Here is a 23,448-nt window from a genome sequence, read left to right as displayed (position 1 = left end):
ATCTCGAGGGTTAAGTTTGTCGCGCAGCCCTCATGGTTGAATGCTCTTTCCCCGCAATGCAACCAGCCACTGAGCTCGGCGGAGCTCTCGTACTTGGGAAGCTAACATTGGCGAATCAGAGGCCGCACTAGACATCCACTGCCGACTGTAAGCCCATCGGCAGACGCTGATTGTGACTACGAAGCGAAGTCTTCGCATTGATCTTGCTGACGAGTCGTGATCGCGATGTGGAAATGGTAAAGTTGTGTTGCCGATGCCGTGTTGCACCGTGCGCCGTTGCGGAAAGAGTTACCGGGTATATCCTCTTCGATCCACGTGGGAACGACAATAGGTATTGCATACCATTCATACAATGTACAGTACGACTGTACAGTCCAAGCAAAGGAGATGCGTTGTACGCATCGTGCGATCGAAACGCAGAGGTTGCTATAAGCAGCTAGTTGGAGGAGTCAACCAAGGCTGAATCATTGACATGCATGCTGAGCCAAGCGACATAGAGCGGGGCGGCCAAAACGTACGATGCGGCCAAAACGTACGATGCGGCCAAAGACAATAATGCACGTCATTCAGCCGCAAGAAACGTGAAACCGACGACTTTTCGGTATGCCAAGTTTTGTGGGACAGTCGCTTCTTGTGCCTCTGCTGTCGTTGGGACAAGTCCAGCGCTAGGTGGGATAGTGGAGGTCGTTCACTGATGGCTTCAATTGAGCCGCTGATCGTCTTGCTGCACCAATCTCAAGGTCTCTCCCTCAGCTTCTTGTCTGCGAGCTGCGCCGGCTTGATGGCCGCAGAGCTACCCAAACTGTGATACCCTTGAATGTACCACTGGTTCATGTCTCACCATCTGCTCTCCTCCAGCCTGGGTACGGCAGTAAGATTATTTGTACTGCCAAAGCTCTTCTGCGATAGATTGTCCCTTTCGTCGATGCGAACTTCCAGCCTCTGGCTGACTTTGATACCGTTCATGGTCACTTCGTTGTCGTATGTTCTCCCAGCTTCGATTCGAGACGCCGAGTGCGTAGACATCTTCATGCGAGATTTTGCTGTGGACGATGTGGGCACAGTTGTGTTGCCATTGCCGTTGCCTGACATTTCGTAGCCAGAGCGGTTTGTTGTCATGCTGAAGTAGCGGCGGAAGAAGATTTTGAGAGCTGGCGCCGAGGCGCAGATTACAGCCAGGTCGGCTTCGAGGGCTGTCCAGATCCAGCCATAGTAGGCATACCAGGTGATATCGTAGGCTGTTCGAAGTCAGTTTGTAAACATCACTATTCCTGTAGAAACTCACTATAATAATAGACATACGCAGCATAGTATGTACGCAGGATACCGCAGACACATGTACTAGATACGTCAGCTGTCAGTTCCATTGTCATGAGTGATGATTTACATGAGACCTAGTGCAAAGATACCACAAAGTGCGATTTTCTGTGTCCTGGGAATCTGTAACTTCCAGATGAGGAAGACAGGTAGGAGGGCAATGATGAAGTCTTGTACAGTGCTGATGGCCGCAACGGCCACAATGATGGCTCCTTCATCGCGGCAAGTTAATTCGTTCTGGGATATCCAGGCAACATCGAAAATGTGAAAGAAGCCCTTCGCCGGATGGCAGGTGAAGGCAATGAGAAAGATGAAGGTGATGCCGTAGAAGCTGCAGAAGATTATGGAGCCCCAAACCCAGTACACGAAGCTGATAGTGAGTGAAGCAGTTATTCGGCGGTAGAAGCAGAGGATCGATATCTTGATCAGTGTTGTGCAAATCATGTAGTTGATCTCAATCGACATCGTAATCCGAAGATCAATTAGCAACGTCTCCAGTAGTTCAGAAGAGTGAACGGACATTTCTTGCAGTGACCGAAGTCACATTCGTCTGGTCCCAGACGTGCCACTGAAAACCGTACAGGCGGTTGGCTAATCTAAGTGTCAGCCGTATACATTTGACGAAAGACGACTAGTTTACCAAGAACGACTGATATCGTGAGGCCAAACAGCGGTAGCATCGCTATACTCATAATGGTGTCATCAAGTCCATGATTCTTCCCCAGACCCAGTCGTGCCCACATGCGTGCAGCGTATACCAGGAAAGTAATGCCCAAGAACACTACCAATACGATCGACGAACTCCATCCTCGATCCTCCGGGTTGATATAGTTTGGCTGAGGCCAGCTGAGCATAACCTCTGAAGGGGGGTGGAGGCCGCCATCTCGAGCAAATAGTCGGTCGACGTGCGGCGCCAGGACGTCGATATGGGGCATGTCGATGTCTGAACCCGTGTCGGTGTTGGATGCAGTAAAAGGAAGACCTGGATGTCAAGCAAGTAGAACCAGGGTAGGATGCGGGATCTTAATGCAGATGAGAACGAGCTCTGGGGCTAGTGCGTATCCTGGTATAAGAACGGGAAGTGGGCCCTGGGTTCATACGTCTATGCGGCCAACCAGCTGGACGGGGCTTCGATCGGCCGAGAGCAGGATCTGGTCTTGAATAAAGCCGACTATTCTTCCTGGTCGTACACAGATGTGAGCTGGAAGCCAATGTCCGATAGCAAGTGAGTGAGCGGTCGTGTAGCGAGCAGTCATCGGGGTGCGCATCTGATATTCGGATGCGACAGCATTATCAGTTGCATTTTTAGCAGCCGCATGCTGCCCGACCCTTCGTCTCTATGAGCTTCATACAACAATTTCAGATCTTAAGACAGGAGAATGGTGCCCTGACCATCAAAAAGTGAGTCGATTCCTGTGGAGGCAGCAAGATGCCTATCCTCGTGTAACTAGCTGCCCATGTACTAAACTCTAGCAATGTGCCCTACCACTAGTGATCTGCAGTCCGTATTTAACGCAGTCAGAAGCAATTCAGGTAGGAATTGCCGGCCAAATTTGCCGAACTTTGGACCAGAGCATCAAGTAAAGTCAGCCACCACGTGGCAGCGTTTCGGAGGAGGGAATTCAAAGCGCTTGCTGAGACCCTAGAGAGCGAATACGGACTGGCAACTTCCGAGGCGTTTGGACGCGTAGCGCCTACACCCGTGCCGGTCAACACCTTCGACGTCCTTATAGGCTGTTGCATTTAGACCGTCGATGGTTACGGAGTTTGCGCCAGAGTCGACATATTCAAAATTCGCAACGCGGTTGTGAGAACTTGTGAGATGCTCCTCGGGGTGCTCAGCAATCCAGGGGGATCTGCACACCCAGACCATGTGACCTACCGGTACGGTAGTAGAAGTCTCCGTCGCTCGGACTTTAGAGCTAGGTACTCCAACATAGCGTCATTACCTTCGTAACTTCATGGCTTTTGTACATGAAAGTCGGCAGACGGCATCCGTATCTTGGATGCTGTGAAGAACCCTGCTGAACATTCCAAACAGTCCCGTTGTCATCTTCGATTTTCTTCAAGCAAAAAATATTTTGGTTATGAGTCGAAAGACACCTGGTGTGCAGACCTGATGTTGATAGGCACATTTCCAGTCTTCAGTCTTCAGTCTGGTGGTCGCGAGTGAGTTGGCCTGGGCTTCGGAAGCTCTGTCGCCAGGACGATCGAAATCATGCGCAGCTTCGACACGTCTTCTTCGGCCCTTTGCCAGGTGGAAACAGAGTTCCAGGAAGGCAGTGCTTAACGGAACATGAACCGGAGAAGCGATTGTCAGTTGTCACCATCACGAGCCGCCTCGAAGCCGCGAAGAGCGACTGCAGACAATGGGATGGCGTCCGAATCGAGTGCTGGCTGTGACGCCGGATGCAAATTCGTCGATAGCATGTGTTGAGTGGTGCGGAAAGAGCCCCAACGCACGTACCTGCCACCATGATTCTGGCGATCGGCCTGCATGCGTCTCTCCACACTTCCACATCCCGCTTTTGGGTCCCTCACGGGTCACGACAATGGCGCTCCTATTGCTTCTTGGGAATTCACTCTGAAAACACTTGGCGGGATAATCATCATTGCGCAATTAGTGGCAATCTCATGAACGTTCATCGTGGGACCACCATGGTGATCAAGTGGTCCTTGCCCCCTCGACAGCATGTTCTTCTCGTGTCGGGACTACCCTTTGGGCACAGTGGACGACTACAGCGGTCATCGGAAAGTGGGTAGTTTGGCAAGCATGCCACGCCTTGGTCCGGAACTGTAGCCCGCTAACTGCCAGGAGCAACTGCCACAAGGAGCGAACCTCGTTTCGCGCATCAGTCACGGGCGAACCAGTTTCTACAGGCGAAAGACGTCGTGGAGGTTCATCCCATGAGTATCCCATGGGGCATTCGCTGGTGTCATGTCAAAGCTATCGGGATGTTCCACGGACCGTGGGTCGCACCTAGCAGAACAGCGGGTCAAGTGACGTCCTACGCCATCGATAGCTGTTGTCACGGAGACGCGCCATACCGTGCAACGTTGGCACCTTCAGTCTTTGAGATCTCGGTCTGCCAAAGCACGTCACACTTGTGCGTATACAGTCGGCAGCTCAGTCACTTTGACAGAGTTTCGCTAAGTAACATTGCGTCGGTACTAGACATCGAAGAACCTTTGATCATCATTGCTCAGCACATGCTAAGCTCACAGGATGCACAACACTCTGGATTGAGTTCTCGTCTATACCATACCCTCACCGATCAGCAAACTCCAACGCATGGCGAATAGAGTAGTCCTAATAGTACAGTCTTGATATCGATATTCACTACTAGTTATTACTCCACTAACATCATATGATCTACTTCAGGTGATATTGGTCACGGACACATGAAGATCGACCTCTTCCATAGTATGACACCCGCTTGCCTTTCTCTGTCTGCAGCCTCATTCTCTACCTCTCCATCGCCACACATAGAACCTGATCAGCTGATCGTTTCCGAAGATATGTGACCATCTGCTTCAGCTTACTAGCCTTGGTTCCAGCCAACACGAGTTTACCCAGGCAGTCCATACTCAGACAGCAAATGCAGGGTAACGCTGGCCTGAATTCCATAACCATATGACTTCGGGCGAGAAGCTACCGTTAATAATCCACCTCTCAGCCGCCGGCCACGACTACCAGTAACCGAGATTTTTCGCGCGCAGCCCGGGCAGCTTTTCGACACCTGGGCTAGTGGGAGTCCTCCTGGTTGGATTGTGGACTTCTTCACTTTCATGTTTTCGCTCTGTGGAGCGAGGGGCTTCGTGGATCGCGCTCGAAAGATTCCGGAGCTGCCATTGAAGCAATCTGTGTTGGCGGAGCGAGTGAGCCGGCAATTTCGAATAGACCGTGGCCGGAACAACGCTGACCCGCTACGATAAGAGTGTGTGTTCAGAATATGACTACCGCGGGTACAGTAGATGAGCGGCGCTCGAAGATATCCTGATGTGTTGAGGCGGTAACGCACCAGGTACGATGGGTAGGTAGACTGCAGGCAGCGCACCAGGGACGATGGGTAGCCAGCGTCCCTAGAAGTCTCATCATTTTCTTGGAAGGAGCTGTGTCATGAGGGCGGGCAAGCGTCCCATCTTGACCAGACGGCGCAACACAGAGTATTTGACCAGGTTTGCTGACTGGCTTTGTAGGGTCACCCAGCTTCTCAACTGCTCTAAGATTCGGCAGAGGCTGAGTGAGCTGGATAACGAAGCCTGCAGCACCCACAGGTGCCTGGGTGTGCGTAGCAACCTTTCGCATCCGGCACACTCGCCCTCAGAGCTCGTCCCAGTGGAGTTGCGAGCAGCATCTCTATACTCTCGCTTACCCGAATCTGCAGAGCTTTGTCATAGAGCTCCTCCCTTTGCCCCGGTTTTTGCAGTTTACGGCACATGCGATGACTGTACTATTATGCTCTTTGCCAGACGATAGGACAGTCGAGCAGAGCTCGCCTCCCGCGTAGACCCGGTGTCCGCATTGAAGGAAATGAGAGTCTGTGATGCTGTTGCAAGACACTTTTGGTGGTGAGCGCATAACATGACAGCGGAGCTCACATCTGAGTCCCTCTCCGATAGATTGGTCATGTTGATCGGCATGTTGATCGTGAAGAGTGCGGGAGGACGATCAGCAGAACAGGCAGTTCTAGCAATGTGTGTGTATAGACGAGATTGATGTAATAGTTGTAAGCTCAAGCGGAGAAAGCTTCATGGCATTCGTGCGATCCACTGCTATGCATGTCGTAGACGATTGGTGAAAGGGTTGCCACAACGTTGCTCAAGTTGTGTTATCCACTCAATGCATAAGACAGTGAAAGACCAGAGAAACGATACGGCCTCGAACAGTCACAAAATGATTACCGCGAACAGCTAATGAATCCTCAAGTCTGCCGCTTAGATAGAAAATAGTTAGATGGGATAATAATAAACAAGGCGACGGTGAGGCGGCGCAGCATAAGATTAGAGTTCATCGCCAGAGTATAGTTGTATATATTTATATTTTCATTTATCGTATAGACATAGCACGTATAAGGTGTCCTGGCGCAATGGTAGCGCGTTGGTTTTCGGTTCTCGCTGAAATACGCCAAAGGTTGTAGGTTCGAGCCCTGCGGACATCGTTTTTTGCCTTCAGCGTATTATTGCACGCCAGACCAGCAATGCAATGCACCCCTGCCTGTACGCCTAAGTTTTTTTCTATTGGAATAAGAGTATCGTGAAGGTCTCATGGTCGCGTCATGTTCGCACGCACCTAAGCCAAAGCCAAGATTGCAGTTACACCTCGAATTTGTTCAGGATGTATGGACAATGGTCATTCAATCATTTACATTCGTCCATCTCACTGCATGCTAACCTGGGTATCTATTTTGCGGCTGTTGAAATGCCTCACCCCATCCACTGATGCCAAAACCATACTTGGGTCTGAACAGTTCGCCATTCTACCGTCCATCGCTGAGCAGGCAAGGCCTGATACACGCGCGCTTAACGCGGCGTGCTCTCGCAGATTGTTGAAATACACGAGCATTCGTGCTCAATCGTCGTCGATCGTGCACTTAGCTGGAGTATGTCTGCTTGGGCTGGGGAAACGAGGGGCCGAGCTCCTGAATGGAGAGCTTCGCGAGCCACTGGCCCATATCAATGGACTTCTCGAGGGACTCACCCTTGACAATTCCGGCGACGAATCCACCGGCGAAAGCATCGCTGCAGTCATGTTAGTAAACCGCAATAAGAAATTGACAAGTGAAAGACATACCCGGCACCGTTGGTGTCGTAAATCTTCTCCTCGCTGATGGCGTGGACAGGGACCTCCTTAACATCGACCTTGCCGCCGTCCTGTGCGGTAACAGCAATTGTGGGGTCGGTGCCCTGTGTGAAGACGACGGTCCTAGGCCTTTGTGTGTTCTTCTTGGGGCCGTTGGCGATGATCTCGGCGATCTTCTTGACGTCCTTGGAGTCGATGTTGTGCGACTCGGCGAAGGCAGCGGCCTCGGTCTCGTTACCGATGAGGATGTCGACGTAGGGAAGGATCTCATCGAGAGGGTCCTTGAAAAACTGGGCGATGAAGGGAGCAGACAGATTGAGAATGAAGGGCTGTGCTACGTTAACTCGGAGCAGTGCGTCTCGTGGGCCTTCTGTGGATTACCTTGTTCTTAGCAGCGGCCTCCTCAGCGAGGGCCTTGATGGCAGGTACGCAGACAGTCAAGTGGAAACCACCAACGTAGTAGACCTTGGCATTCTCGACCTGCTTCCAGATATGATCCTGCTTCAAGTGCTCAAGCTTGTAGTTGTTGGCCGCAGCAAGGTCGGTACAGAGCGAGCGGTTGTGGCCAGTGATGACGACACCACAGCGACCAGTGGGGGTCTTCTCGTCGTAGAGGTATTCGGTCTTGACACCAGCCTCCTTGCAGATGTTCTCGAGGGTCTCGCCGTACTTGTCCTTGCCAACGCAGCCAATGTACAGGACAGACTCGGAGGGCAGGATGTACTGGGCACCACGGGCGGTGTTCTGCGCAGCACCACCGGCGATGAGAACGGCCTTGTAGTTCTGCATCAGGTCCTCGTAAAGGTCCATGTGCTTCTCGGGGTCGGCAAGGATCGCGTCGTTAGCCTTGAGCCCGTACTTCTCAAGGAGCTTCTCATCGCTGCTCGGGGTCAGAAAAGTTCCATGAAGGTGCTCTACCCCACATTCGAGCGTATGCTGCGACAGAGCGTGCAATTGACTTACCCAACACCCTGGATGTCCAGGAGAGGGTTCTCGAGGCAGAGCAATTCGTAGTTTCCCTTAACAGCCATTGTGTATAATATGTGGTGACGTTGATGAAGTGTGAAACTGTTCGGCGGGACGCATGAAAATGGAGGGGCACTAGCGGAGGCCAAAACTGCCGACCGTGGAGTAGCTCGAGGTAGGTAGAGCCGAGAGCGCCACTGCAGAGGTTGTTCTCATCTCAGATAGTAGTGGATCGACGAAGGTCGGAATCGTTGGATGTAGCTAGAAAACGGACATCATAGGCTGAATCATATATATGTATACACTGACGAGATTCTATGCCACCAGAATCCCTGGAACCTGCTGATCACCTCAGTTGAAAGTAGGCATCTGTTCGCGAGCAGTGAACACCCAATCCATCTTGGCAACACAGGCGCCTTTTGATGTTGAAAAGTCTGAATTAGAACATGCTACATATGTACAGAATTAACCAGGCTGCAACCCTTCCTCTCTTCATGTACGATCGTCAATCTGGTGCTCTCTCTTCCCATACAATGTCGTGGAAACGTGGAAGAGTTTCATCAAGCCATGATCTTCATCCATCTTCGCCTCTGCATGCGAGAGCCTCAAAATATTATACTGGTATCAATGCCTTACAAGCCTGGAGGGGAGAAAAGTCCATTAATGGTGCTCCGACCGGCGGAGTGAGGTACTACACGTGGAAACTGGGATTGTGGTTTTTGAGGGACTGCAAAATACGAAACACTGGCGGGTGGTGTGATGCAACATGCGGATAGATGGTCGTAGATACTTCGCTCCTTCAGGTTGGTGGATTACTGGTGAATGCAGAATGCGCGGGTGACACAAAAGCCGAAACCTCCTGGGATGCCAATCGCGAAATGTTGCATTGTTTGTTTTTGGGTCTGGGTATCGAACCAGGTAGGGACCTCTCTATGAGCATGTGTACGTTGGTTTCGCGAGGAAGCGTGGGAAGGCCTTTGCGAGTAAGATGCCTGCATTGCGCTTAGCGACGGAAGTGTGACTTGTGGGTGAGTGGCGAGTCGAAGGGGCCTGGGCCTCTGACGCGTCCACCTCTGACCAGTGGTATTTGACCTGTGCAGAAGACACAGACATATACAGCAGGGAGTGTGCTTGGTTTCATGCCAAGGCAGCCCATGTGCAGCCATTTCTCACAGCTTTCACATTGGACCATTGGCTGTCCCTCGTCTGTGCTGTGGCACACACAACGTGTACTGTCGGTCGAGAGACTGCTGCGGTCTGTCGACGGCGTCGTGAGACCTTCGGTGCTAGGCGAGCCATTGAAGGTGTTGGTGAATGGATCGTAGCGGCCGTGGCCGTGAGGTGTAGAGGCGTTACTGAAGTCCGCAGAGGCTTGGGCCCAGCGTTGGTTGTGCGCGTGCAGAGTGTTCTTTGAGGCTCGTTCTATATAGCTTAGCATCCGGGCTGCATGTTCGTATGCGACAGAGCTTACGGATCCTCTCCTGCCGGCTACCGACCACCTTCTGCATGGCGCTCAAGGCATCGCCGGGAGAGTCAGGTAACATGTTTTGGGTACTCGGCTCCTTGCTAAACGATGATGCGGTCGGAACGTTGGTGATGCTGATCCTGCAAGAAGCATTTTGGCTATGTGGCCTGCCTGTCCTCACAGAGCCAAAAGATGCTGTATCAAATGCACCTGAAGAGGTCCTCGAGGCCGTCCTTGATGCCGGTCGAGCCGTCTTGAAAGAATTGTTTCTTAACAGCTCATTGCTCTTAGCCCTGGCATGCTTCGAGGCACGGCGCTGCAGCTGTGGGATGCTGAACGAGTTGTTACGGCTCAGGGTAGGCTGTAGCTCATCTGAGTCGAACTCGGTGTCCCCCTCCTCCCACAACGCCGGGTATTGGTGTCTCGTGGTAGTCTGGGAGGTCCTTCGTATGTCTCTAGGAGTGACCTCTTCTTGCTCCGCTGGAACAGTCTCTGTACGAGCTCGGCCAGTCTCGTCGATAATCAGTCGGGTACGAGGCCTTCGACCGACCTCAGGGATGACTTTCAGTGCGCCGCTGTTCGCACGCTTTAGAGGCGACGAGCGGCGTGGGATGTGATGGGCTGCACTAGTATCTGCTGAAGATCTTCGCTCCGAGATGACGGGTCGAGCTCTGCGGAAGCCGCTGTCGGTGTTGCTGCGCTGTAGGCTGGGCCTGCTGTCCTCGACAGAGCCAGACGAGGAATTAGTATTGCTACGAGAGTGCAGACTCCTCGGTTTCTTTGCCTTTTCCTTTTCGCGTCTTGATTCCAGAATCTGTGACTCGTACGGTTGTCTATCAGGCTGAAAGGCGGCGCGTTGCGGCATGCTGCCGAATGACGCAGTCGTGCAGTCAGGGCTGGTAAAGCTGAACAGCATGCTTGGGTCGACACCAGCAGTCGTAGACACGAAAGAGCCGGTTTGCGAGCAAAGTTCCTCGCCAGCTGTACTTGTGTCAAACGATGCTATGGGCCCAGCTGATAACCTGTTCTGCTGTGGCTGGAACTGTGCTTGCATCTGCTCGACCACAGGAGAGTGGAAGGTTTGCCAGCCGAGGTTACCTTGGAGCTTGTTAGATGTAGGTCCAAACGGATCTAATGCTCCAGACATGTCTACATCCATCTGGCTGGCATCATTGCCATCCCAGAAGAGCCTCTGCTGAGGCATTGGCGGAGCCGACATTTGCCCAGCATTGGCGAAGGGCATCATGCCAGGTGAGAATGGCACACCATCTGCGTACCCAAACGTTGTCTGGTTGAACATGCCATCGGACCTTGGTACTTGCTGAAGGGGTGTCCTTCGTATGACTGTTGCCGGGGTCGTGTTCTGATTGCTCACACTCTGCTGCATATTCCTTCTTGACGTGGCATCTCTTGTTGGAGGTGGCGTCTGCATCTGAGAGAAATCCATCCTGACAGGACCCGACAGAGGTCGTTGACCTTCCTGATTCAGCCCAACTTTTCTTAGCGAGCTTGGATCCGGCGATGACGACAGTCTTCGTTGTGGTTCGACAGGTGGCAGAGCTAGATTTGCGGGAGCCAAATAGTTGACATGGAACTCTGGGTCCTCAGGCGTCCGTACCTTCAAGCTAGATGAGCTCGACGGTCGTTCGTTCGGTGTCGAGAGCAAGTGCGAGGGTGTCTGTGCCGGTGTATGCTGCCCATTGACTCGAGGTGTTGCCCAAGCGTCGAGAAAATGGGTCTGATGAGCAGCCCCCTCCGTCTTCGGTGTCTTGAGCGGTGCCCGAACCGGTGTCGAGTCGGGAAACGTCACCGACTTGGGTGTAGAGGAAGGACTGGGAAGAAGGTGCCAATCCGTCGATCTAGCACACGACCCGCGTTAGCGCTGAAACATTGTAAAATGTGAAACGAGCCGGATAAATGTTTCGAGGAGATAATCTTGGGCAAAGCGTATGAAGATTGCAAACGAGCATCGCAAACTCTGGGAGCAAGTTTAGCTGGAATGCAGTTACGAGGGGGTGCTGATGGGTCGATGCCCTGGAGCTCTGGATGACATCCTAGCGCGATGCTGCCTGCCCCTCGGCGTCGGCCATTCCACAATTGGGTGACAGCATAGCAGATCTTACTGTGCCAGCAGGCAGAGTAGGCATCGATGGCTTTGGATGTACATCACGAGCTCTCGTGACACCAACCCAGCAATGACAAGCTGACATCCCATGGCCTCGAGAGAAGGGGGCATATGAGAACTCGAACTGGTGACAAGAGGTCCGTACCCAAACATATGCTGATCGAGACTCATGGCAATCTCAGTGTCGCCGTGTTCCTGTCCTACAAGACCATGTAGCAGTTGTGTAAGACTGTCGACGGAGATGATGTTCGAGTCGTTCGAAGGGTCGACGGTGGTGAAGACAGCGGTGCTTTGGCAAAAATTCTCGGAGCCTGGTAGCAGTCTGGTGCAAACGCAAGCAGGATGGGGTGTTGGAGCTGTGATACCTTGAGTTACGTCCACCCAGGCTGGATCAGGGATGTGTCAGTGCTGTGGTACCGTTGATGCAGGTACCTATGAGGGGGGAGGGGCGTCACAGCGGCTTCAGCAGAAGAGAGGTCTGCAGGCCGGAAACGGTTGCAAGCTCGGACACCGTTGGCGAGGAATGACGGTGAGGTTTTCTTGCATATGCTAATAGGCGAAGCACCAGTGGGGCCGAGGTGAAGCTGCAGAAGAATGGCTGCAAATTGGCGACAATGATTGAATAATGAATTGTACCGATCGTGGCCCGCAGCAACGAGCAGCAGCGCAGGAATGCGTCTCCTGATGAGTCTAGAGTTCGGGCAGCGAACAACTAGGAACTGAGCCGTAATGGGCTGTAGGCATGCTCGAGGGGATATAGCGAGGGAGCGCTCATTATTGGTAATATTGACAGGGAGACATAGAGGAGGTCTGATGCCAACTCATGCCTGATGAGCATGCGAGCGACGGCTTCCGCGAAAGTGCGGACCAACAGAGCGAATAAGAGCTAACAGGCTGCGCCAAAGGTACCACGCTGTGCTAAAGCGCAGACGGGGGAAGATGCGTGGCGGAACGACGGATTGCTGGGCTCGGAGGTGGACAGCGCTGAGGACCAGGTCCGCCGAGATTTGCAACCGCGCTAGGTCCATCCTGGGCGAGAACCAGTCGACAGTCGCTGCCAGAACAGCCGTGAGCCAGTCAAGCTGTCCTGCACCATGCAGGCTGTCTTTTCTGCAAACTCCTGAGCTGCACTCCTGATGAGCTGGCTGCAGGGCTTTCGTAAATGTTGAGTATGCAGCGAATAGGAGCTGCCGAATGTCGAACACCCCGCCAAGCCGCAACTCGATCTGGACTCATAAGCAGCGTTCGAGCTGCGTGGTCGTGTGCTAGAATACGACACACCATGCCTTCTGGGCGCCCTCAAAGCGGCCTCCATGGCCTGTTCCTGAAGAACACGCATACTAGAGCCAATTGCCGTATGCATGATCTCCCCAGCGGAGAAATGCCCTACTGTAGGCGTCGTGCCAATTTCAGCACATCCCACGATTAACCTTCGGCCCCTAACTCCACGTGTCCTGGTACACGACGCCGTGGCTCATATGATTCGAAATCCTACGATATCACTCCGTCATGATCGAAAGCAAGCTCACGGTCCCCAGACGCTATCAAACAATACTTCCTGTGGTTGCTGGCACAACGGTGCACAGGCGGAGTTTGTGAGACAATGGCGGGATCGGCTCTGGCCTTGTCCACGCTATCCCTGACATGGCATGTGAGATGATCGTACCTTTGGTATCCTAGCGTCGCCGGATAGATGTTGCTATCTCTTATGCAAGGTACACCCTCTCCCTTGATTCTAGAGGGGTATCTGGGATGTCATTTCAGCAGAGGCGATGCTACCATGCGGGCACATCGTGTCTGGTACGACGGGAGATGTACCCAGGGTGCCCTTCTTAGCTCACGAGTCACGACTCATCAAAGAGCAAATATCCAGTAAACACAGCTGATCTCGAGATCTTCGATTACCCTGCTTTGTCTTTTAACATGTTGTGCTTTTGTTATTAGCCGAGCCGAGTATGCGGTCCTCGGAGACGAAACGCCTCATTTCGTCATGGAGATTGTACTCGGACTAGGTACTGAACATAATCGCACCCTTTTCAACGGCTGCCGTTTTCATACCGAGCCAACGCCTCAACACCTATACACGCATTTGTCAAGACCTAACGCGGTCCGTCGATGTAGAGCGACTAAAACGGCGCTCGATTATATACATTAAGACAAGAAAGTAAGGTTCATTTCAATAACGCCTATCAGAATGGAGCCCTGCCGACTACTGGGTCGATCTGGTACGAGATGTCAGAAACGTCGGACATTACATCAGTATCCCTGCCCAGGGTAGGCCCTGAGATGTCAGAGATCTCGTCGTCATCAGGGTCATCGAAAGGCGAGCGCTCGATAAGTTGTGTTCGTGAAGTCGTGTGTGGAGGTGTTGCCAGCCGGACGCTGCTATTCCTGGAGGTGGATACAAGGCTGGCTGGAGGAAGGCTGCTGGGTCGGTATGGCGGTGGTGCTTCTTCGAGACTTCTGCCGTCCGCAAAAGGATCTCGGTCTACTATCGTGCCCTGCCTACTAACCCCGCCCGATCTCATAGACACGAGGTCGGAAGTGTCCATGCCAGTCAAGTATGCGCCATTGTTGCCAGATGGAATAGGTCCGAGGATTACAGGTTGAGAAGAACTCGCAGTTGGAGGATGACTTGATGACGGTGTAGACGGAGAATACTGAGGCAGCACTGCCTGTGGAGGAGGAGATGGGGGTGTTATGGGCGCTATGTAGGGTCGTTCGATTGGCCTTGGCTGCATCTTCATCTCTTGAATGTGCCCATGTCCGGCAGTTGTTTGCTTCTGCCGTCGTCGTTTCCGTAAACAGAAGAAAGCAAAGAACGCTATGATAATGACCACGACCGGCACAATACCAGCGGCGGCGTAGATCGGTGTTTTATTGGGACTGTTGTCTGTTCCATTATTCTGTAGGCCAAAATCGTCGTCTGTTGGCTCGGGTGACGATGTACTGTCGGACTGTACCGGTGTAGGCGAAGGTGGAGTGGTGGTTCCCATATCATTGTGGCCCCAGCCAGATGTCTTCGTGATAAAGGTAGACGACGTTGAAGAGGGATGTCCGCGGTCGGAGTCACGACCCCGTGCGGGCCCAGGTAGTCCTGTGTTGTAGGATCGGTCTGATTTTGGTGCATCATCGTCTGGCCTATCTGGCGGGCCTGACATACTCGAAAGGTAGCTGGTCGGAGTAGAAATCTCAGTAGGTATCTCAGTAGGTATGGTTGTGATTTCTGGCTGAGGAGTGACGGGCGCGGGTGAGGGTAGGTGTTCCACGATGGACGTAATCTCGAGAGGGTCGTCCTTCTCATCATCTGTCTCTGTCGGCGTCGGCTTCGGGTATTTGGATTTCTCGTTAGTCTCTTCTCGTCCAATCCTGTTACGAGCCATTGTGGCTTAGGTTCGTTCAATTTGGGCAGAGCTATGCTGACAAAAGGCGTCCTTGTATGAAGTGATGAACGCGATACAGCGTCAGAACTCAAGCTGAGTAGGAGGTGCGCCCAATGTCCTGATAGGTGTCTTTGTCGCCAATAGTATCGGTAATATCCGCAACTAGCTTTCACCGAGGGCAGGCTTGACTGTGTCGCTGATCCTCCAGTGACAGCGAATGCGGGGCCGGCTCACGGAGTTTACACATCCAGCTCTTGGTACTAAGACTTCAGGTATCCAGCAGTTGATGACGCGAGAGCTAACGCAGACGCAGTGATTCCCTCACAGGCTAGCATGAGCACGAGATGACGGATAGGACAGCAGTGTACGTTCAACGTGTAGTCTTGGTGACAAGACCTCAAGTGCGGGAGGGCAGCCCTTTCAAAGAACCGCAGCTGAGAAGAGGCACAGGCACATCCGGTACGCTGGCAAAGGCTGCCGCACGCTGACATATCAATTGGCTTACCTCCGAGCACATACCTGGCTCTGCGGTTAGCTAAAGGCTGGGCTGATGGGCGAAGTTGGCGGTACAGCCTCCGCTAGGAAACAGTAGCCAACCCCGCCTGCTCGACGAATGCAGCTATATTTGGCACTACCGGTAGTTGTAGATCTGTGTTCTGTACCAACAATGAACGTTCTGCAGATCCGATAAGCCTGAAGGCTTTATTGAAATGTTGCTCTTTCAGCACCACCTTAGGGGCGGCGTTCCCCACTTATGCAAGACAAGGCATCAATATGCATACCGGCTCGGAAGCTTGGAGGCATTGTACTGTCTTCTCACAGCATGGGAGGCCGGGAAAGGGTCCGCTCGCTGCACTTTTGCGCCTGCAGCTACTTGACCCAACCATTGGCTCGGGAAGCATGATATCACTCATCGCCAATAAGCACAGTGTATCCTCTATTCTGAAACACAACGTCTCTCTCATCGTTGGGCTTGGTAGCCGGTACCCCGATCCTACCTTTCTGAACTTAGAAGCCTTGGAGGTCCTTATACAAAATACCTCATGGTGCTCTTACTTGCATACACGTACGATGGATAAGCATGTGGCAGGCTGTGTGTCGCCGTTGGACGAATGCAGGCGCTCAGGTAGTCATTCCACCGAGCGATTCACCAGCAACAGCAACGCAGGCAGCCTTTCAAGAACATGGGGACCACCTCGAAAAGTACCGAGCACAGGGTTGTTGCTGCTCGGCATGGCCCGTCCGAGCCAGAGTGACCACTGATTCAGACCCTTGGCAACGTCATTGGGCCGCAGCACGCTATCGGTCGCAGTATGCACGCGTCGCCAATGTCAAACCTCACACATCTGCCCCAACATGGCTGAACGCTTCAAAAATCTCGCGAAGAATGGCTGGCACCCCGAGAAGAACAAAGCGGGCAGTGGAGGTGCAAGCGACTCGAGGCTCGGGCAAGTGGTGGGTCTCGTCTTCCACATTCTTTGAGCGCTCATCACTGACGACTGCAGAAAGGATGGGTAGGCAAGGCACAGGGCAAAGATAACCACGCTGATGCTGCTCGCGAACATCAATCTGCGCCGCTATCGACCCTAAAAGACCCCTCGACCTTTGCGCCCCCGCCGAAACGGTTTCCAGGAGCTTCACCGGTCTCCGGTGAGCCAAGTGCTGCACCGCCAGGCTCTGCGAGACAGCGCTTGCAGGAAAAGGAAGAGATACAGAGAAGGGCAGAGCAGGAGTCGAAGCCGCAAGGACCGTACAGGACAGACACAACAGGACTCAGTACCGCGCATCTACCGAAACCGTCAGCATTCCGACCAAACGCTGCCACACCTCCTCCTGTACCAGCCGCCAGAGGGAAGCCCCCAGGTCTGCCGCCGAGACTGCCTCCCCGCCAAACCGAGAATGTCGACGAGTACACACCGCCCGCTCCTCCATCTTATGGAGAGGCTATACAACAGACAGCGCCAGGCACGATCAACCAAGGAGCTGTCGATCGTCTGGGCCAGGCTGGCATAGCTGTGCCCGGCTTGGACATTGGGCGTAATGCTTCTCCACCCGTACCACCTCGCCAGCGCGCAATGGCGCCTCCTCCGCCAGCACGTCAAGCCTCAGCAGCAGCAGCAGCACCACCACCACCTGCGGCCGCGGACAACGGCCCACAACTCAGCGAGCTGCAGAATAGATTTGCTAGAATGAACACATCTTCCACCCCAGAATCAGCGCCGAGCACGGGGACATCGTGGGCGGATAAGCAGGCAGCGCTGAGGACTGCCAGCAACTTCCGCAATGACCCATCGAAAGTCTCTGGATCAGATCTGAAGAGTGCAGCCTCAACGGCCAATAACTTCCAGCAGCGGCACGGAGAACAAGCTGCGTCTGGTTGGCGGGCAGCGAGTGGGCTGAATCAGAAGTATGGCATCGCGGGTAAGGTCAACAGCTTCGCAGGAGGGTCAAATTCAGCAGAAGCATCACAACCACCCGCTGCTGGAGGTCTAGGGAAGAAGCCCCCTCCACCACCGCCAGCTAGAAAGCCTGCGTTGACCTCCAACAACTCTGGGGATCCACCGCCAATTCCAATGAGCAGCAAGCCCAAGTTTTAGTCTTTAAGCACTACATGCTCCCGTATAGAATCAATGGCGATGTTCACTTCCACTTAAACTTTCAACGGGCTCCCCGGATGTGCTGATCCGTGGTAATTCGTGCTCCGACCAGGATCTTGAACGAGAATATTTCAGGGTACGCACATCCCTGTCAGAACGACTCTCCGGAATCCACGACCGAATGTCACGGCCCGCAACTTCACGTTGTAGGTTTATCCAGAAGATTGCCCGATTCTGCTAGCCTTGCGAGGCTGGAAAACCTCGGACACTGTGAGCATAGCATTGCAAAAGCCAAGCTGTCGCGTTGGAACTTCGTAGCGTAGATCGTGTGTCTAGGCCCACATGTAGCCGAGGCAAATTGGCCTGTGTGATTGGCAGGCTGCCCAAAAAATGTTGTTGCACCGCTAGTCTGCCGTGAGAGAGGATTTCCACCTGGGCATCACCAAGACGCCTGCTTTAAACAGCCAAAAGGCCGAAAGTCGAGTGCCACGTTCGTCACGTTCGTGCAGGGGCCCAGTTGAGCGTTGCGTATAACTGCACGCGCCCGCTGTTTGCTGCTCGAGTGACTGGAAGTCTGGCAAGTACGTACGCGTGCCTGCAAACCAAGAAAGCACACCTGCGCGACGACGGCAGCCTCCAGAGTCTCGGAATCCAGAGCCGTTGGGATTCGATCCAAGCGTGAACGGCCTAGCCTAGCCATTGACGGCGCTTGATCGCAGAAAATCACTGCGACCTCCTTCAGCCACTATTATTGTCTACGCGCGTATCATCTTGCGTGCGAACGACGTCATTCCTGAGAGCTTTCCCACCGCGCAAGCTTTCACCGACCACCTCGCACCGCTATCCTCACGCGACGCATCGTCAACGCTCCCGGCGCATTCATTCTGCTTGCGCGCGCACACAGCTCAGCCAATTGAGGATCAGGCAGCGTCACAATGTCCGGCGCAGGCCCATCACTCTTTCCCGGGGAGGTCCCTGCATGGACCGTCCTGAGGTTTCCCCCAGACGCTGCACCGCCGCCCATCACGAACCCCTACAGCGGCGAACCGACCCTTGCGAACCCATTCCAGATCCCGCAGGACATCTTTGAGAAGGCGCTCGACCCAAAGGTTCCCCTGACCATCGCCGCCATCTACGCCGTCTCTGTCACCTACCTCAACTGGTACAACCGCCAGCACGGCAACAAGCCGTGGAGGATCGCGAGCCACGGCTGGTTCAATGCATTCGTCATTGCGCACAATGTCTTCCTCGCCGTCTACTCTGCGCTCACCTGCGTGGCTATGTTCTACGGCCTGAAGGCGTCATTCCCCAATTGGAGGGAGCCCAATGCCCTTGTTGGCACCGTCGACGCGCTCTGCAAGATCCAGGGACCCCGAGGTCTCGGTGACGCCGTCACCTACAACCCGGATACAAGCAGCTGGGGCAGCAGGAACACCAACATCCACGTTGGGCCCAACGGTCTCCCTGACAGCACCGATGTTGGCAGGATGTGGAACGAGGGCCTTGCTTTCTGGGGCTGGTGGTTCTACCTCTCCAAGTTCTACGAAGTCCTCGACACCGTAATCATTCTGGTCAAGGGAAAGCGCAGCACTACTCTCCAGAAGTACCACCACGCAGGTGCCATGCTGTCCATGTGGGCTGGTATGCGCTACATGTCTCCGCCCATTTGGATGTTCGTCCAGATCAACTCCGGTATCCACGCCATGATGGTATGTCTTTTCTCAGATCTTGGAGCGAAACATCGCGGCGACTGACTGCTTCACAGTACACTTACTATACACTCTCTGCCCTTGGCTACCGCGTGCCCAACTTCGTCAAACGCACCCTCACCACGATGCAGATCACCCAGTTCCTCGTCGGTGCCAGCTTCGCCGCTGTCCACCTCTTCGTCTCCTACACGGTCCCGGTTTCGGTCGCACACAAAATCGCTGAGACGGTCACCTCCAGCGTACAGCCTTCGTCCGTTGCGTCCAGCGTCTCTTCTGCTGTCCAGTCGGTTACTGAGACCGCCTCTGCGATTCTGCCCACCTCAACTGGCCCGGCTCTTGCTTTCTTGTGGAAGCTCATCTACCGCGCAGCTGGCGACGAGGGCCTCGCTGAGAATATCCCTGTGCCTGGCTCCTCAATCATTCCTGCCCAGCAGTCGCAAGTCCCGACCGCTGTCGCTGCCCTCGAGAACCCTGTCCAGCGCTTACTCCACCCCCTCCAAAGCACCCACATCGTAGACAGGATCGTTTACCGCACCGAGTACCAGCACGTTCCCTGCATCGATACCTCCGGTCAGGCCTTCGCGATCTATCTAAACTTGATTTACCTTGCCCCGCTCACCGGTCTCTTCATGCGCTTTTTCGTCAAGTCTTACTTCCGTAGAACGAACCCCAAGGCCAAGCACCAGTCCAAGCATACCCCCATCTCGAAGGCCGCTGGCGACGCTATCCACGGCGTTGAGCGCGAGATTGAGTCGATCAGCGAGGAGGGTAAGAGCAACGGCAACAACAAGGGCTCTGTTCGCGGGCGCAAGGGCGTCAATGGGGATGTTAAGAACCCCCGTTCGAGCCTGAGCCCATCGAATCAGGAGCTCGTCGATAATATCAAGCGCAAGGTTAGCCAGGCTTTGGACGAGACCACCAACAGCGTCAAGAGCACAACCGAGAAGGCACGGGGCATTGCCGATGACGTCGCCAGCAAGGCTAGCGATGCTAAGGAGAAGGTCAAGCAGCAAGCCCAAGACGCAAACGACAAGCTCGAGCAGAAGGCCCAGCAGAACGCTGACGACGTCAATGCCGAGCGGGAACAAGGCCCCAACGATGTCGCTAGCACACCGACCAGCACACCCTCGAAGAAGAAGCGCAACAGGAACAAGAACAAGAACAAGAACGCCGACAGCGTGCAAAGCCTCAACGATGTGTCTGATGACGAGCACCCTGAGCGCAAAACTGAAAAGGAACCTGAGCCTAAGGATATCAACAACACCCTTGGCAAGAACGAGGGTAAGGGTCTGTTCTAGGCGTATTACCTCATGCCCTAGGGAGGGGCCAAGTGGAAACGACGAAGAAAACAAAAGAGGAGGAACGCTCGAGGAAAGGGAAGAGGATGACAACTCTGCTCCAAGAAATGTATTAGTGCGACTTCTGCCACCTCTTTCAGGTAGATCAATATGCATGGTGTAGGCGCTGCATAGAGGCGGGTTACGAGGGACCTCTTCGGTATTGTATATCAAAATCAGACACGGCGAAGGAACAAGTCAGCGTTTGAGCAATGCAATATTTTTACGTTCTCAGTTGGCCTCTCAGTGTTGTATTCCATGCTATGCTGCGTTAACACCATGGTCCTTATCTCCCCTCCTGCTTAATTCCACGCCCATCCTCACCGGATATCAAAGCCCCCTAGACCACCCAGCTCCAACACCTCTTCCTTTCCCCTCCTGCCCGTCCTCGTCGTCCCCACCTCGCCCAAGTCCACTCTTCTCGCATCACTCGCGCTCACCCTTCCCTTTACCGGCTCGCCCCCCTCATCATTCTTGGCAAAGATCTGCAGCCCCCTCAAGTGCGTGTCTTTCCCATTCTGGTGGTTCTCCAGGATCTTGATCTGCACCAGATGCGCTCTCAGTACGGGCATTTTCGGTCTGCGTTCGCGCTGGCGCGGGCGCGGCGCTGTGTTTGGGCTCAGACTAGAGAAGGGCAGACGGGGTGCTGGACGGGGGAGAACGGGCGTCTGGTGCTGGGGGTTGAACTGGGGTGTGAACGTGAGCCGATGCTGCGGCGGCGCGGGCACAGCATCTGCGGCGGGCGTGTCGAAAGTGGGTTCGAGGTTGGGGAAGTTGCTGGGCACGCGCTGGCGCTGGGGCGGGAGGGGCATATTTTCGCTGTCACTGCTTCGGTGTTCACTTGCTCTTCTGTTTCGCGGCCGGTTGAGATCGAGCGTGTGCGCGTCGAAGGCGTCGTCTTCGCTGTCCGGCTCCGATGCGTCTGAGTCTGAGTCTGCGTCGCCGACGTTGGCGAAGTTGGCCCATTGCCAGCCTCGCGGCGATTCGAGACGCATTTCGCCCCATTCTTGTAGGTCGTTCATCCCGGACCCGGCGAGGAAGATGATCCGTGTGGGTGTGTAGGATTCATCTTGTTCAAAGTCGAGATACAGCCGGAGGCCAACGATGCGGACGAGCTTGAAGAAGTGAATGTTGAGGTAGTGTGGTTGAGGGCCATCGGACTGCCAGAAGAAGTTTGGGGAGGGATGGCGGAGCTGGGGTATTGAGCAGCCGGGTTTTGAGGAGGATACTGTCCAGGATGCCAGGGTGCTGATTTCTCGCAAGTACGAGGGTGGTGGTTCGAGGTTCGGGAGTGTCTCTGCTGATGCTACGAAGGGTCAATAAGGTTTACAGATGAAGGCACGTCACCGTGTGTCGTGATGTAAGAGTGAACACATGTTGAGCTCCTGGAAGCCGGCCTGTACAACTTGTATCGAACACGTTCGGAGCTAGGCGACACGAGAAATGGTGAGGCAGTTCCAAATAGAGCACATGGAAGTGTAAAGGTCACGTAGCGTAACACGACATAAAGCCAAGGCATGCAGCAAGGAAGGCTTACCGAGCGCTTCCTCTTCTTCCATATCTTCCTCCCCTTCCATTGCTACCATGTCATCTCCCAAGTCCTCTTCGGGTTCCATCTCTTCCTCGTCGAAATCCTGGTCGCTGTCGGAAAATTCCGCTGGTGGTGGTGGCATGTGATGCGGTGCTCTCCTTCTCGTCGCCTGCGGCATTGTTCCAGTCTATCGTTACCGACGAGAATGCCGTGTAAAAGGTTCCAGACAGTTGAGAGCAGTGGCTGGGACTACAGGGATGGCGGGTGGGAGTTGCAGGAGCGTGAATTGTGGGGTCCGGGGCCTCCTGCAAGTGACGAGTGTGCGTTCTCAAAGTGAATGGCTAAACGCGAGCAGCTGGTCCCGGCGCAACAACCGATGAATGTTTCGAGGATCTGTTCGGCGAGCACGTCTCGACTTGCCAGTGTTGTGTCGCTTTTCGACTTGGTTTGCAGACCGCTCGCAGCAGATGTAGTACAAGGCAATTCTGAAGTTGTTGTTGACTCCACTTGATTGGGTGATGGTTGCGTAAACAGCTGGCAGGAGCGTTATCCCTTGCGCGACCCTTGCAGCTGCTCAAATCTTAAATTGCGCCCAGATCCCAACTCTGACAGTCGCCTGATGATGTTGATTGTGCTTTTCGTTGGTAGATGAGAAGGTTTATTCTTGCGCAGTGTACAAAGTAGGAGCTTGTCGCAACAGTCAACAGTGATTGGCCCGAGCTTGTGGAGAGGCTTTCCTGCAGCTTGTTCTTCCCACATCCTTCACCCGCATCCCGTTGTGCCATGAGTCGGGTCAACCTGCCTGCTGCAGCGAAGATGCCAATCGCGAGCGCCAATCGTCACAAGCGCTTTTGAGGGGTCGCGTTCCCGACGACTGCACGCCACCAGATCCATCCGCTGTCTGTTTCAGCGACGACAGGGCGCACAACCAGTGGCTGGATTTGCTTTTGAAGGTTTCTGACGGCGTGATCCTGCCCGAACTCTAGTGATGCAGTGATGCTCTTCAAAGCACTGGGGCCGAACGATATAGCTCTGGGGAAGAGGATTGACGGCGCTCCTAGGTACCGTACCACTGTTGCATTAAATCTGCCGCAAGCGGCCTGCAAGCCTCTCTGTGGAGACTCCAACACCAGTTTTTTCAGCTCCCATCTCGAAAGGTACATCTCAAGTCTATAAGAGGGGTTAACCCGCTCCTTCGGCGACCTTTCTTTTGCG

At 54.0% G+C, this 23,448-nt stretch overlaps 8 protein-coding genes and 1 non-coding gene across 9 annotated transcripts; 4 read left to right on the top strand and 5 right to left on the bottom strand.

The window, feature by feature from the left end:
- Positions 1-837: 837 nt before the first annotated feature.
- On the bottom strand, positions 838-2,535 carry M421DRAFT_394215 (uncharacterized protein; the record flags this gene model as incomplete). The annotated part of the gene is made up of 5 exons (XM_033590057.1): positions 1,958-2,535; positions 1,838-1,908; positions 1,388-1,809; positions 1,286-1,341; positions 838-1,238 (listed from the first exon to the last, which is right to left on the bottom strand). The coding sequence occupies exons 1-5, from the start codon at positions 2,250-2,252 to the stop codon at positions 838-840; spliced, it is 1,245 nt and encodes a 414-aa protein (XP_033447427.1). The 5' UTR covers positions 2,253-2,535.
- Positions 2,536-6,393: 3,858 nt separating this feature from the next.
- Positions 6,394-6,479, top strand: M421DRAFT_t85. The gene has a single exon. It is a non-coding gene; the product is annotated as a tRNA-Arg (tRNA).
- A 101-nt stretch (positions 6,480-6,580) lies between these two features.
- On the bottom strand, positions 6,581-8,199 carry M421DRAFT_422038 (Ribokinase-like protein). Its single transcript, XM_033593038.1, has 4 exons — positions 8,084-8,199; positions 7,502-8,000; positions 7,112-7,449; positions 6,581-7,059 (listed from the first exon to the last, which is right to left on the bottom strand). The coding sequence occupies exons 1-4, from the start codon at positions 8,149-8,151 to the stop codon at positions 6,912-6,914; spliced, it is 1,053 nt and encodes a 350-aa protein (XP_033447426.1). The 5' UTR covers positions 8,152-8,199; the 3' UTR covers positions 6,581-6,911.
- An 890-nt stretch (positions 8,200-9,089) lies between these two features.
- M421DRAFT_66140 (uncharacterized protein) lies at positions 9,090-10,998 on the bottom strand (the record flags this gene model as incomplete). The annotated part of the gene is made up of 2 exons (XM_033596297.1): positions 9,090-9,508; positions 9,558-10,998. 2 exons carry the CDS (start codon positions 10,996-10,998, stop codon positions 9,090-9,092), a joined length of 1,860 nt encoding a protein of 619 aa, XP_033447425.1.
- A 2,561-nt stretch (positions 10,999-13,559) lies between these two features.
- On the bottom strand, positions 13,560-15,508 carry M421DRAFT_422036 (uncharacterized protein). The gene has a single exon (XM_033593037.1). The coding sequence runs from the start codon at positions 15,057-15,059 to the stop codon at positions 13,866-13,868; it is 1,194 nt and encodes a 397-aa protein (XP_033447424.1). The 5' UTR covers positions 15,060-15,508; the 3' UTR covers positions 13,560-13,865.
- Positions 15,509-15,517: 9 nt separating this feature from the next.
- Positions 15,518-16,356, top strand: M421DRAFT_183416 (uncharacterized protein). The gene has a single exon (XM_033587914.1). The coding sequence runs from the start codon at positions 15,834-15,836 to the stop codon at positions 16,320-16,322; it is 489 nt and encodes a 162-aa protein (XP_033447423.1). The 5' UTR covers positions 15,518-15,833; the 3' UTR covers positions 16,323-16,356.
- Positions 16,029-18,088, top strand: M421DRAFT_422035 (uncharacterized protein). The gene is made up of 2 exons (XM_033593036.1): positions 16,029-16,514; positions 16,565-18,088. Exons 1-2 carry the CDS (start codon positions 16,416-16,418, stop codon positions 17,654-17,656), a joined length of 1,191 nt encoding a protein of 396 aa, XP_033447422.1. The 5' UTR covers positions 16,029-16,415; the 3' UTR covers positions 17,657-18,088.
- A 22-nt stretch (positions 18,089-18,110) lies between these two features.
- Positions 18,111-20,927, top strand: M421DRAFT_422033 (uncharacterized protein). Its single transcript, XM_033593035.1, has 2 exons — positions 18,111-19,365; positions 19,422-20,927. The coding sequence occupies exons 1-2, from the start codon at positions 18,592-18,594 to the stop codon at positions 20,661-20,663; spliced, it is 2,016 nt and encodes a 671-aa protein (XP_033447421.1). The 5' UTR covers positions 18,111-18,591; the 3' UTR covers positions 20,664-20,927.
- On the bottom strand, positions 20,915-22,879 carry M421DRAFT_422032 (galactose-binding like protein). The gene is made up of 2 exons (XM_033593034.1): positions 22,240-22,879; positions 20,915-22,008 (listed from the first exon to the last, which is right to left on the bottom strand). Exons 1-2 carry the CDS (start codon positions 22,409-22,411, stop codon positions 21,023-21,025), a joined length of 1,158 nt encoding a protein of 385 aa, XP_033447420.1. The 5' UTR covers positions 22,412-22,879; the 3' UTR covers positions 20,915-21,022.
- Positions 22,880-23,448: the final 569 nt, after the last annotated feature.

The sequence above is a fragment of the Didymella exigua genome (genome assembly GCF_010094145.1).
Source record: "Didymella exigua CBS 183.55 unplaced genomic scaffold M421scaffold_18, whole genome shotgun sequence".
Classification (NCBI taxonomy): domain Eukaryota; kingdom Fungi; phylum Ascomycota; class Dothideomycetes; order Pleosporales; family Didymellaceae; genus Didymella; species Didymella exigua.
The sequence above is the reverse complement of the archived record's forward strand: the minus strand, read 5'-3'. Positions and strand labels throughout refer to the sequence as shown.